At 46.2% G+C, this 12,483-nt stretch overlaps 1 protein-coding gene across 1 annotated transcript in view; it reads left to right on the top strand.

Annotated features, from left to right (window-relative positions):
- LOC138258896 (rab GDP dissociation inhibitor beta-like) overlaps window positions 1–12,483 on the top strand; it is a 134,960-nt gene that overhangs the window by 75,458 nt on the left and 47,019 nt on the right. Inside the window, exons 7-8 of the mRNA XM_069206209.1 lie at window positions 39–138; window positions 9,006–9,177. Of these exons, the coding sequence (XP_069062310.1) occupies window positions 39–138; window positions 9,006–9,177 (272 nt within the window). The remainder of the gene's footprint in view (window positions 1–38; window positions 139–9,005; window positions 9,178–12,483) is intronic.

Raw genomic sequence — 12,483 nt, 5'->3', positions numbered from 1 at the left:
ATCTAACCAGCAGCCTGTACTCTCTGTTCTCTTCCCAGGCTAAGCTCTGTGTGTGGAGGTACTTACATGCTGAACAAGCCAGTGGACAAAATCATCATGGAGAACGGGAGGGTGGTCGGAGTGCAGTCGAAAGGAGAGGTACCTTGCAAATGGATTGGGTTTTGGCTATAGCTTTGCTGTCTCTCAGTACCTTCATTTTGTTTCTTTTCCACATCTTGTTGCCCTGTAATGCTGCCCATAAATGTTTTTTTTATGGGAGTGACTGAGTTTGTTGTGGTTGTAGTTTGAAAACTTGTGCACACCATTGTTTTATGCGGTGCCTGGCTCGAGTAGAAAATATCTTGTAGGAGATGCTTTCAACTTGAGAAAGATATTTTCTATTTGAGCAGGTCCCCTAGACTGTTTGGAGTTTGAGTTTTGAATGGGAGGTATTCGCTGTCATTGATATATCGTAAAAGAAACCCTGAAATACATTTTGCAAAATGTTGTGCACGTTTCTGAAAATATTTTGAAAAACATTTGCAACTTCACACACCCATAGTTCGCATAGAGATCAAAATCAGCACATTGATTCCAATCTGTACCTGCAATCAGGGCCATAATGCAGTTACATCACATGGGCTAGGTTCTTTACTCTCAGTAGAAGGACTCACCTCTTCCAAACAAAAACAGGTATCCAAGTAGCTCTGTGTCAAAGACTGGTCTTTGCAAAGGTAAGGTTGTATTTCTTCTCTAGGTTCCAGGAAATGACCTGCTGCTCTTATCATTAATTTCGTGCCCCAGAATGAAATGGTAACTCCTAAGCAGGAGAGCAAGAAAAGTGCAGGATGGATAAAACTCCAGTTTCCAGAGGGAAAACTGAGAGCAGGAATATTAAAACAAACAGATTTACAAGGCCCTGGTGCCACAGGAGCGTCATTTTTTGTGATGCGTCGGTGGAGCTGTGCAGTGCGCCGTATTTACAAGGTGGTGTTAACTTTTTGGGGCTTAACGCCAACTTATAAATATGGCCCCTTCACACGCAGCACTTTACGTGGAAGAAGTGTACAATGGGTGTTGCTGTGGGCCTTCCATGGCAACACCCATTGCATTTTGACACTGCCCCAGATTTGCGAGATTTCGTAAATCTGAGGCAGCTCCAAAATCTAACGCCACCCCAATGCTTTCATTTCTCCTCGCTTTTTGCTCTTTCTATGTGTGCTGCATTCTGAAGCACACATAGAAAGAGCAGATCACCATAGAAGATTGTTTTTGTGCAGGAAGGTGTTGCTTCCTGCACAAAAACAATCCCCCCCTCAACACAGCCATCCTTACACTATGGCGTAAGGGTGCCTGCCTTGGTGCCTGGGAGCAACTTTAGCACCGGTGCAGGGGGAAACACAGGGGCGCGCCGTATTATTGTAAATATGGCGCATCCCTGCGTTTTAGAAGTGACGCAGCGTGGCACTGCCAATTTTGGCGCAGCAGCCACGCTGCGCCACTTCTTGTAAATCTGGCCCATAGAATGAAGTTGCAATGCACTGAATCACATCCCAGGGCCTCTTCAATAGGAAGAGTGTAAATGATTGGGGGAGATATCACAGGAAGTAATTGCAGCCATGTTTAGTTGGGGAGGTGGTATAGAACTACTACACTGAAATGCCTCTAACCCAGTTGGGATAACAAGACAAAAAATTTCAGGAATCAAACTCCCTGTATCAGGAGTCCCACTGTCAGCATCCACGCAGAACTGGTGTAGAGGTGTGGGAGACAGAGACACCACAATTCCGTCAGCATTCTGATAAAGCACACCTCTAGTAGCATATTAAGTCAGTATCTAGCAGCCTGCATTCAACACCCGCAGTCCAAAGATTGCCCTGCTTAAACAGGATCTGTATTGATAACTCCAGAAACTGCCTGCCCACCTGTGAGGCCAGAACCATTGCACCGGGTCCACAGGCAAATCACCGCTCAGTCCCTCGCCGGTTGGCAATCCCGAGACACTCACAGCATATAAGGGCTGGTAAACCAGAGAGCTTTGACTAGTGTGTGCTGATTGGCAAAGAACCTGATATTTTCTAACACTCTAGCATCAAATCTAATGGGTTTCATGCTAAACGTTGAGTACGTACAAATATGCTTGTGGAAAATATAAGAAAATACATTCAAAGACTCGCATCTGTGGTGACCATCTTTTTATGTATTGTCTTATGTTTTCAGAAACCCCAAACAAATATTGCTGGTACGGATGCCTGTGCATCCACAGCAGCCATCACTGAATGGGATCTCTTAAAATATAACAAAATATATTCAAAGATGCCTGCCATGTATCCATGTGCATGCAGGCATCTTGGAATGGTTAAAAAAACATTTTTTACTTTGACGGGCCGTGGATGACCAGGTGGTACACAAAGCGTTAAAGGGCTGTGGCCAAGCAGCTGTTGGCTGAGGGAAGGAGGGCTTAATAAATAGGGGGTGGTGAGGAGGGGAGAGCAAAGAGAGATTTAGAGAAAATATTAGTTTATGCGCACTGCAGTGCACGTACTGACATCAGTGGTGGAAGGATACATGCCATCCAATCAAAACACAATGGTATAACAAAGTCAGTCGAAACCGCTGCGGGGGAACGGGGATACCCGAGCTCCTGGGCAGGCAAACACAAAATTAGGGAGGAAAGACATTGAATCAAGAGCAGCAAAGTTAGATAGACAAAAAAGCCTCCCAATCATCTGATCTGTAAGGGGCTCACTGATACCCACTCTGTGAACTGCATTGTTAACAATAGGTCTTTGACATTACACAGCTGAAGCTATTTGTGGGTGAGACCCAAAAAGCATAAAAAATTGAAAACAAAACGTCTTGGCAAAGTAAGCCATTGACCCTCTTTTTATGGCATATTCTAATACTTGCCCATAAATATATGTAATGGGCCATTAAACAGGTCAGTCAAGGTAGGACTAGTAGTGAAGCTAACCAGTGGCATATTGAAACTTCAGGTTCTCCTCTGCAAAGTACATGGAGGGCCTCCCTCTCCAGGCTCACTAAGCAGCTTTCAAGCCAGGGTACTGTGTTGAGGGGGCCCCCTGGAGCTTGGGGGCCCCTGTGCACCACAGGGGTTTTGGGGGCCTTTGTTATACCACTGTAGCCCGCCCAGAGCAACTAGGGTTTGATTTTCCTATTCCAAACATGCAAAATATTTATTCTGTTGGTCTGAGAAGGACTCTGAAGGATTTAAGGCTGAGTGGGCTTACTAAGGGCCTGATTACAACTTTGGAGGAGGTGTTAATCCGTCCCAAATGTGACGGATATACCACCAGCCATATTACGAGTTCCATAGGATATAATGGACTCGTAATACGGCTGGTGGTAAATCCGTCACTTTACCGTCACTTTTGGGACGGATTAACACCTCCTCCAAAGTTGTAATCAGGCCCTAAGATTCAAAACTGTGACAGTGAGGCCAAACACAGACTTCTTGAGTGCATGCAGTCTACTGAGCCACTAGATCCAGTTTGTACATATACAGGGGGTCATTATGACCCTGGCGGTCCTGCCCTGCCACGCCTGCGGTCACGGTCAGACCACGACAGCGTGGCAGTGCAGGACCGCCAAATTATGACCGGTAGTGAACTGGCTGCATTGCAGCCAGTTCACCACCTATACCGCCAGGCCGAAGGTTGTCCACTCTCGACCCAGCGGTCCACCTAACACCACCCGCAGTATTTTGAGTATCCTTACCGCTACGAAATCCCTGGCGGTAAGGATACTGGCAACAGGAATACTCATTCCTGTCACCACTACAGGACTCCCCAACCCCCGGACACACGCAGCCACACAGACATTTCAACACACATGCACACAAACACACACAACACCCCCTCACCCCCCTCCATTCACACACACATACACCTCCATTTATGCACACAACACTCAACACCCCCCCACCCTGTCGGTCGATCACCTTATCTGGTAGTCGCGGTTGTCATCCGGGAGGGAGCGGGTCCATGGCGCTTGCTCTGTCGCCAGCGCCCCACCAACACAACACCGCCATGCCGTTTACAATGTAGTAATACAGCGGGCAGTGTTGTGGTGACGTGGCGGTGGCGACGGAGCAAGCTCCACTAGACCACCGACCGCCAGTATGGCTGCTGGCGGAATCCCCGCCAAATAGTGGCGGGGAGCAGCCAACAGCCATAATATTGCGGTCTGAAGTCCGCCAACACTGGCGGTCATGTGGTGGGCGTGACTTCGGCGGTCTGAGAAAAAGACCGCCAAAGTCATAATGAGGGCCTCAGTGTATTAGTGGATTTTTAGAACATGTGCCTGAGTTAGATATTGTTTATAAAAATGTGTTGCCATTATTGTCGATAAATCTGCCTTCATATAGAAACACTGCTATTTCTGTTCAGCTGACCTTTCTCGTGGCCTTTCCAAAAGCAATTTCTCTTCACCGTCACCCCAAAGGAGTCTTGCGTAACTGGCAAACCTAGAAGACATTGACTCAACAGTAGTAGCACAATATTTGAACTACTTCTTGACCAATGCCCTTACTTTTCAGATTTTTGTAATTTTTTATATTAAATGCTTTGTGGGATTGTTGGAACAGCTGACAGGGCCTCTTTTGGTGAAATGTCCGCCATCACAGAATCGCCAAATCACCAATCGCTTGACCGTTGAACAAGTGGACGGAGAATCCACTGATTTTTGGCACATTGGTCCTAATTTAGAGTTTGACAGACACAATACTCTACTAAAATGCGCTGTACATTTCAATATATTATTTGCAACTATAAATCAAAGGAACCACATGCATGCTTATCATTGACTGTGAAAAGATGACCTTAAAAGTGTTGTGTGAATTATTAATTACTTTCTGCCTTATTTGATTAAGCCAATATAGAAAAAAATCCTTCTTTTCTGATTCTTAGTATTAAAATAAAACGTTTAATTATGTTTATTGTAAATAATGCAAGATATCTGTGTGTCATTCGCTTTTTATGACTTGTTCATCATGTGCCAAGGAGGACACTGTTGTGGGGGTCATTCTAACTTTGGCGGGCGGCGGAGGCCGCCCTCCAAAGTTCCCCCGCCAGAACACCGCAGCGCGGTCAAATGACCGCCGCGGTGATTCTGACTTTCCCGCTGGGCGGGCGGGCGACCGCCAAAAGGCCGCCCGCCCGCCCAGTGGGAAAGCACCAGCAACGAGGATGCCGGCTCCGAATGGAGGCGGCGGAGTTGCTGGTGTGCGACGGGTGCAGTTGCACCCGTCGCGATTTTCAGTGTCTGCCACGCAGGCACTGAAAATCAATGTGGGGCCCTGTTAGGGGGCCCCTGCAGTGCCCATGCCATGCACTGCAGGGGCCCCCAGGGGCCCCACGACACCCGTTCCCGCCAGCCAGTTCACCGCCAGAACCAGGCTGGCGGGAAGGGGGTCGGAATCCCCATGGCGGCGCTGCTTGCAGCGCCGCCGTGGAGGATTCCCTGGGGCAGCGGGAAGCCGGCGGGAAACCGCCGGCTTCCCTTTTCTGACCGCGGCTTTACCGCCGCAGTCAGAATGCCCCCTGTTGGCGGTGCTTCCGCGGTCGTTGGCCCTGGCGGTCCATGACCGCCAGGGTCAGAATGACCCCATGTATTTTCATTCATTAATTGACTTTTGTCTAGCTATTTCATCAGAAGTGGCAGGGTATCACTTGGGCTAGATCATGGACCCTAAAGGTAATTGAAGGAAGTTGGGGTGCTCCTCTGTGTTGTATGTTTAAAGCTGCTTCTTTTAAGCTGTTATTTTATGGGTGCCTCTGTAATGTGATCCACAAAATGTATTGAACCAAGGTTACAAATTTATTTGAGTATAATGTTTTTAAGAAATTAGGCTTCTTACAAGTGCAAATACATTTTTTGAATTCACACAAGTTGGAATGAAACTCATAAAAAGACTGGACAACATCGTTCTCAAGCAGCTGGGCACGGGCCCCACGCACAAAGCAGAACACATGCTGGACCCCATCTTCATGTCCAGCAACAGAATCAACTACAGCCACACCACGGAACTCACCTGGTGGGACCCCTACATTGTCCACTTCACCCTCACCGGAACCCCCCGCACCGCCCCCTTCCGCCACAGTGCCGCCTCCGCACCTGGACCAAGGTCACTTAGCAGCAATGGACCAACCCCTCCGCACCTCACAGCCCAACATCACCACCAATTTGGATCAGGCAGTGCAGAACTTTAACGACTGGATCATCAGCACCTCCAGCCTGGTCACCAAACCAGCCAAGACCCACAGAACCACCAAAAAAGCCAGCTGCTACACCCCGGAACTCAGCAAATCAAAATGCAGGTGCAAACACCCGGAGAGAAGATTGCGCACCAGCAAGAACCACACCGACCGAGCCACCTTCAAAGTGGCCCTCAAAGACTACCACTGCCAGATCAAAGCCCTAAAAAAAGAACAAGAACAGCGCCAACCAAACCAAGGAACTCTTCACCATTGTCAGAGAGTTTGCCTCCCATCAGCCATCAAAAACTCCCCCACCCCTCACCAGAACCCTGCGATGCCATCGCCGACCACTTCCACAACAAGATAGATACCATTTACAGTAATTTTGATCCCCAACCATCTGACCTCCCCAGCATCCCATCAACCTCCATCGCAACCACCTGGTCACCACATAAGGACAACTTGGCACACTGAACACAATCACACTCATGAGCTCCATCCACTCTTGAGCACCCACCGACCCCTGCGCCCACACCGGATCTTTAACCTCTGAAGAAACGAGATCAGCTGCCAACTTACCACCATCCTCAATGCCTTGTTAACCACAACCGCTTTTCCAGAAACCTGGAAACAGATAGATCTCAGACCCCTCCTCTAGAAGCCCTCTGCAGAACCCAGCGGGTTCCAGAATTACCGTTGGATCTTTCTGCTCCCGTTCCCCGTTAAAGTCCTGGAGAAGGCCATCAACGCATACCTCACTGAACAATTGAGAGAAACAACCTGCTAGACCCCTCCCAATCAGGCTTCAGAGACAATCACAGCACAGAGACAGCTCTTATCAGTGCAACAGATGACATCCACGCCCTGCTCGACAGAGGAGAAGAAGCTGCCCTGATCCTGCTTGGTCTCTCTGCCACCTTCAACACCATCTCCCACCGCACACTGATCAACCGACTACGCCAGATTGGGATCACAGATGATGCACTCAGGTGGTTGGCATCCTTCCTCACGGGACGCACCCAGAGAGTCTGCCTCCCCCATTTCACCTCACAGGTCAAGCACACCATCTACAGCATCCCCCAATGTCCTCCTTAAGCCCAACACTCTTCAGCGTCTACATGACACAACTCACAGACATTGTGAGATCGCACAACATCAACATCATCTCCTACGCTGTTGACACGCAGCTCGTTCTCTCGCTCTCAACAGACCCAACCAAGATGAAGACCAACTTCCACAACTGTATGAAGAACATTTCCACCTGGATGAAGGACAACTGCCTGAAGCTCAACATGAACAAAACAGAGAATCTGATCTTTGGCAGACATTCAACCCTGGCCTGCAGAGCTCGAAACCACCCCCACACCAAAAGATTACTCCCGCAACCTCTGCATAATTTTCGACAGGGAACTTGCAGTGAAACGCTATGTCAACGCCATTTCCTCAGCCTGCTTCCGCATGCTCTGCAAGATCTTTAAGTGGCTCCCCTTTGGCATAAGGAAGACAGTGACACTGGCCCTCATCACCAGCCGACTGGACTACAGCAACACACTCTACGCAGGCACCTCCACCAAAGTCATGCAAAATTTCCAGATGATCCAGAACGCAGCTGCCACACTGATCCTCAACTTACCCAAGAGAACCCACATCACCCAGCACCTGAAGGAACTCCATTGGCCCCGATGCAGACAAGATGCCACTTCAAACTCCAGACCCATGCCTACAAAGCCCTCCATAACAAAGGACCCACCTACCTGAACCACCGCCTTCACCTCCACCAATCAACCAGAAACCTCCGCTCGGCACATATCGCCCTCGTAAAGATACTACGCATACTCCATGCCGTGCCGGAGGACGCTCCTTCTCCCACCTTGCCCCCAAAGCTTAGAATGCCCTCTCCCTTCACCTCCGCACCGCACCCTCACTGACCCACTTCAGAAAGAGACTGAAAACCTGGCTTTTCCAATAAACACTTGCAGCAAGCTCCTGGATACCCACTTGGGTGACAAATAACATATGATTGATTGAAAAAGGATTTACTCACATGACGATTTTCATGCACACCCATGAATTTACACTTTTGTAAGCATTGACAAACTCCTATTGTCCTGAAAAACGTAATTTACTCCTGAGTAATGCAGAGGTAAATGCCTAGAAAGGTAGGAAGGGGCGCCGAGCACCTCATAAACATTGGTGGAAGTCTAGAGGAAAGGATATTTGCAAGGGGAATATATTTTTCCCATGTAGAAAAATGAAAGCAAGTTCATTTGCACGCGCTTATAAATTGTTCACATGGGCAAATACGCACATGTGTATTTGCTGATGCAAAAATAGAATCCAAAAGGTTTTTCAGGAGGATGCTTGGCAACCTCCACCTGTGTTTTATGTCCAAAGAAGCGTGCAATAACTGTGTATAATGCTGAAAAGTTAATTACTAGGTACTAGTATGTTGGTTCTAGTTTGAAGGGATTGCTTCCTAAGGTGACCCACATTGAAACTTCAACAGCATCCCAGGAAGCGATGAAGAAATCAGGCCTTGAGACTGAAAAGATTATTCTAATCAGAAGCAGCATGTAACTACGTTTATTGATCAAACAACAGCCAATTATATTTGTTCTTCCTGTAAGTTTTGTAGAAAAAATAATGTATGACCTCATTGTTTCTTCGCATAATGAAGTGTCAAAGGCTTTCTCCTTTGTGTTTCTCTCTGTCCCCCTCTCTCTCTTCCTGCCTCTCTCTCTCTCTGTCTCTCTCTCTCTAATGTGGGTTTAAAGCTCATATACCAAGTTTGTAATATTTATTGTCTAGATTGCACGCTGCAAACAGCTGATCTGCGACCCAAGCTATGTTCCCACTCAAGTCAAGAAGAAAGGCAAAGTTATTCGTGTGATATGCATCCTCAATCATCCAATCAAAAACACCAATGACTGCAACTCCTGCCAAATCATCATCCCGCAGAACCAGGTCAACCGGAAGTCAGGTGAGAAACGTGGTAGTCGACGTCACAAACGCGGCTTCACAGCCTTTGATCCTTTGCCATAACAAAAAGTAGATAAATAAATTATTTAGTTGAGTGTGAAATATGTAAATTTCGTCATCTGATCAAAGCACATAAAAGACAGAAACTTGAATCACAGAAGGAGCAAGGGGTGACTGCTATAAGCCCGCTGGCATCCCTTAGCATCAGTGCTTAATTGGTGCTTGTTGTTTCAGGTGCTGAGCATCGGCACTTATTTTTGAGGGCTGGGGCTTATTCTTCTGCCTCAAGCATTTGAGGTGAGCAAAAGACACTCATGGGAAAGACGGAGGAAGGCAAAAACGAAAAAGCGTCACTAAGGGAGAAAGCAGAAAGCTGCAAGAGTGAGCTGAAGGGGCAGTGAGTGGCTGTAAATGGATTGAAGAGGCCCGAGATGGCTTCAGGATTACGCTGCCTTAGTATTCCATGCTCGCACATTTAATTGCAGCAGCCGCGTGTTTCAGAGCTTTGGGCACCGGCCCGTTTTTATTTACAAATTAAACACTGCTTAGTATGCCACAGAGTGCCAAGCCATCAGATTCTGCAGCGAGAGGTTGGGATGAAGGGAGGTGTAAACCACAAATATATGCCCTCCCATGGGTGCCATGAACCCTGGTGGGGCTCATCTAAAATCTGAGCTAATATGGCCTTTAAAAGGAAAGGAGAACCCAAGTAGTACATGCTTATCTGACTACAATTTTAGGTCTGGCCTACTGCCAACTTTGACTGACCCAAGCCTGATGTAATCCATGGAGAGGGTCTTTGAGTCTGCCCTCTTCATCTGTTGGTAGGTTCATCTCCCATTCAGGTATTGCTTCCAGCTACCACACACCTCTCCATGGGGCACTGAGTCAGTACACTTTAGCCATCAGCTCGCATGCGCTGAAAGTCATGGTATTTTTTCCTGATCACAGGTACACATCTGCCTAAAAACAAATGCAGTTTAGTGCCAGGGCTGGTGGGCCAAAACTTAACTTTGATAAATAAATTATACATGTGGAGTAGCTAAATATTCAACTACATAGCAAGATTTTTAGACCATACAAGAGGTATGGAAAGCCCTACATAAATACTTCTGCAACACAATATGATGCCTTTGTTTCTTCTCATTCGTACCCTCTTTCCCTATTGACATCCTTATATGTTTCAACTATTTCTTCAGGTTACAGTGAGTAAGTTAATAGTGCCAGTTTCTGTGCCAATAAGAATCCTATTTTCATTTGATATGCATTAAAACTAAAAAGGGTTTCCTTGGGGCTACAAAGCTGAAGCTTTCTATCTAAATGTACCCCTTTACCCAGGCTTTTCTCCTGCTCTTTGCTATGATCCTTTTGATAGTTAGAGAGAGGGTGTTTGTGGAAGGAGCAATCATGTGTTCCACAATGGCAAGATTGCATCTGTTCTGCAATGTAAACTGGATTTAGGGCGTGATTTGGAGTTCTTAATGAGGCACACATTCACGTGAAACTCACTTTAGAAAACTTTCTATTTAGGCAAAAATGTTTTTGCCACTGAGTAAACCAGCCAATCTGTTAGGATATGTTAAAGATCTGTAGTAAGTCTACTGCCTGCAGTATGTCTCTTGGAGAGACACACTACAACCAGTATCCAACTACAGTATATAAGAGCACATATTCTTTTTATTGCTGTAAACCATTATCATGGCATGAAATATCTCTTTTTGTGATAGACAATAGCAAACGCAATGGTGAAAGAAGTGCACCCCAAGTGACAAAAGGACACCACATAAAAAGAACAAAAAAACAATCAAGAACAAAAACAGCCTATTTAAAAATCTCAACATATTTGTCCATACAGTAAATGTTCTTCTTTTAAAACATAAAAGGTAAGGTCTGTCTTTTAGATTGTTGACAACGTTTCAACCCTAAAGAAGGCTACCAGGGTCTCATCGGGACTAATAGTGACCTGGGAAACTAATAAGAACAGGGATCTTGTATAACGAAAAGGTGCCATGAGTTTTGTCAAGGGCAAAAACCAAATTGGAGATTTACGTACTGGTTGTTGCTAGAATCTCAATTGAAAAGGAATACAGGACCATATCTTGGCTTTATATATAAATATCTGAAAGAAATATAACAATAGCTATAGTCAGAACAGATGTGTGTATGTACACAATGGAAGAGAACCTTTCTCCCACTGGGGCATTGCTTACCCAAATGCTGTGACGTCGAGCCCACTGGTACTCAAATTAGCCTGCAATGACCAGAAAGCCAAGTGTCAACCAAGAGCTAAAAAATTAAGGTGTCAAATAAATAAGGAGGGCGCTAGAGGCAAGATTACCTTTTGTTTAATAATGTGGCCTTTACATAACTTGAAAGATTCCCATGATGAGGAATGTTTTCCAGCAGTGCCTCCCAATCAGAAAAAAATGAGTCAAAGCATTGTGGCTCTTCTCTTTAAATAGACACTAATGAGAGCAAGCGCGACGTTCCTTCTCGTCCGAGCGCAATTTCAGCGCAGTTGAGATGACTCTACAAACAGCGCGCGCTCCAGACAGCGCACTGTTAATCGAAAAAAGCTCCCAATGAATTGTGTTGTGGAGGAAAGGAGAGGGAAAAAAGGGGGGGGGGGGAGAAAAAATGTATTGGCTCACACTACAGATTTAGTAAACACTTATTAGAAAACAAGAAAGACATTTTCTAATATAAAGCTTCCTTGCTAGGAATCCAACCCTAGGTGTCCCAAACTCAGGGGTGGAGGATGAGTGCATTAAGCTAACAGAGAAGCAGCAATATACAGCCTTCCCATGTTGGCTGCAATATTTGTCAACGTTAGATCTACAATACTAGTAAAAATTGACACAACCCCTTGTGTTTATGAAGGGATAAAAAAACTGCAAAATTGCTGCTCTTCATAAACATAATTAATATTGACCATGGGGGCGGGGGGGCGGTTAAATAGACCTCTACTTATTGTGGCATCTGACTTCATATGGAAAAGGCAAACTTAGAGGAAAACATTTTTGGAAGGAGGAAGGTACCATGCAAAAGTTCAAACCCTGTGTACCACCGGCTGCTGTGCACATAATGGAGCTAAACCCGAGGGCACAGAGGGGAACCTCCCTCTGTTGGCATCAACATATGCCCGCAATGGGACATACAAAACTGGAAATTAATAAGAACAGAAGAATGGACCACAACACTCTTTGTTGTGTGAAAGGCTTAGAGATCAAAGGAACCATGCTGCTGTACATAAATATACTTAACGTTGAACATAGTGCGTAGACAAAACATCCACTACTCTCTTTGT

Source organism: Pleurodeles waltl, chromosome 9 (assembly GCF_031143425.1).
Source record: "Pleurodeles waltl isolate 20211129_DDA chromosome 9, aPleWal1.hap1.20221129, whole genome shotgun sequence".
Classification (NCBI taxonomy): Eukaryota; Metazoa; Chordata; class Amphibia; order Caudata; family Salamandridae; genus Pleurodeles; species Pleurodeles waltl.
Note: the sequence above shows the minus strand (reverse complement) of the source record. Positions and strands in the feature narration are given on the sequence as shown.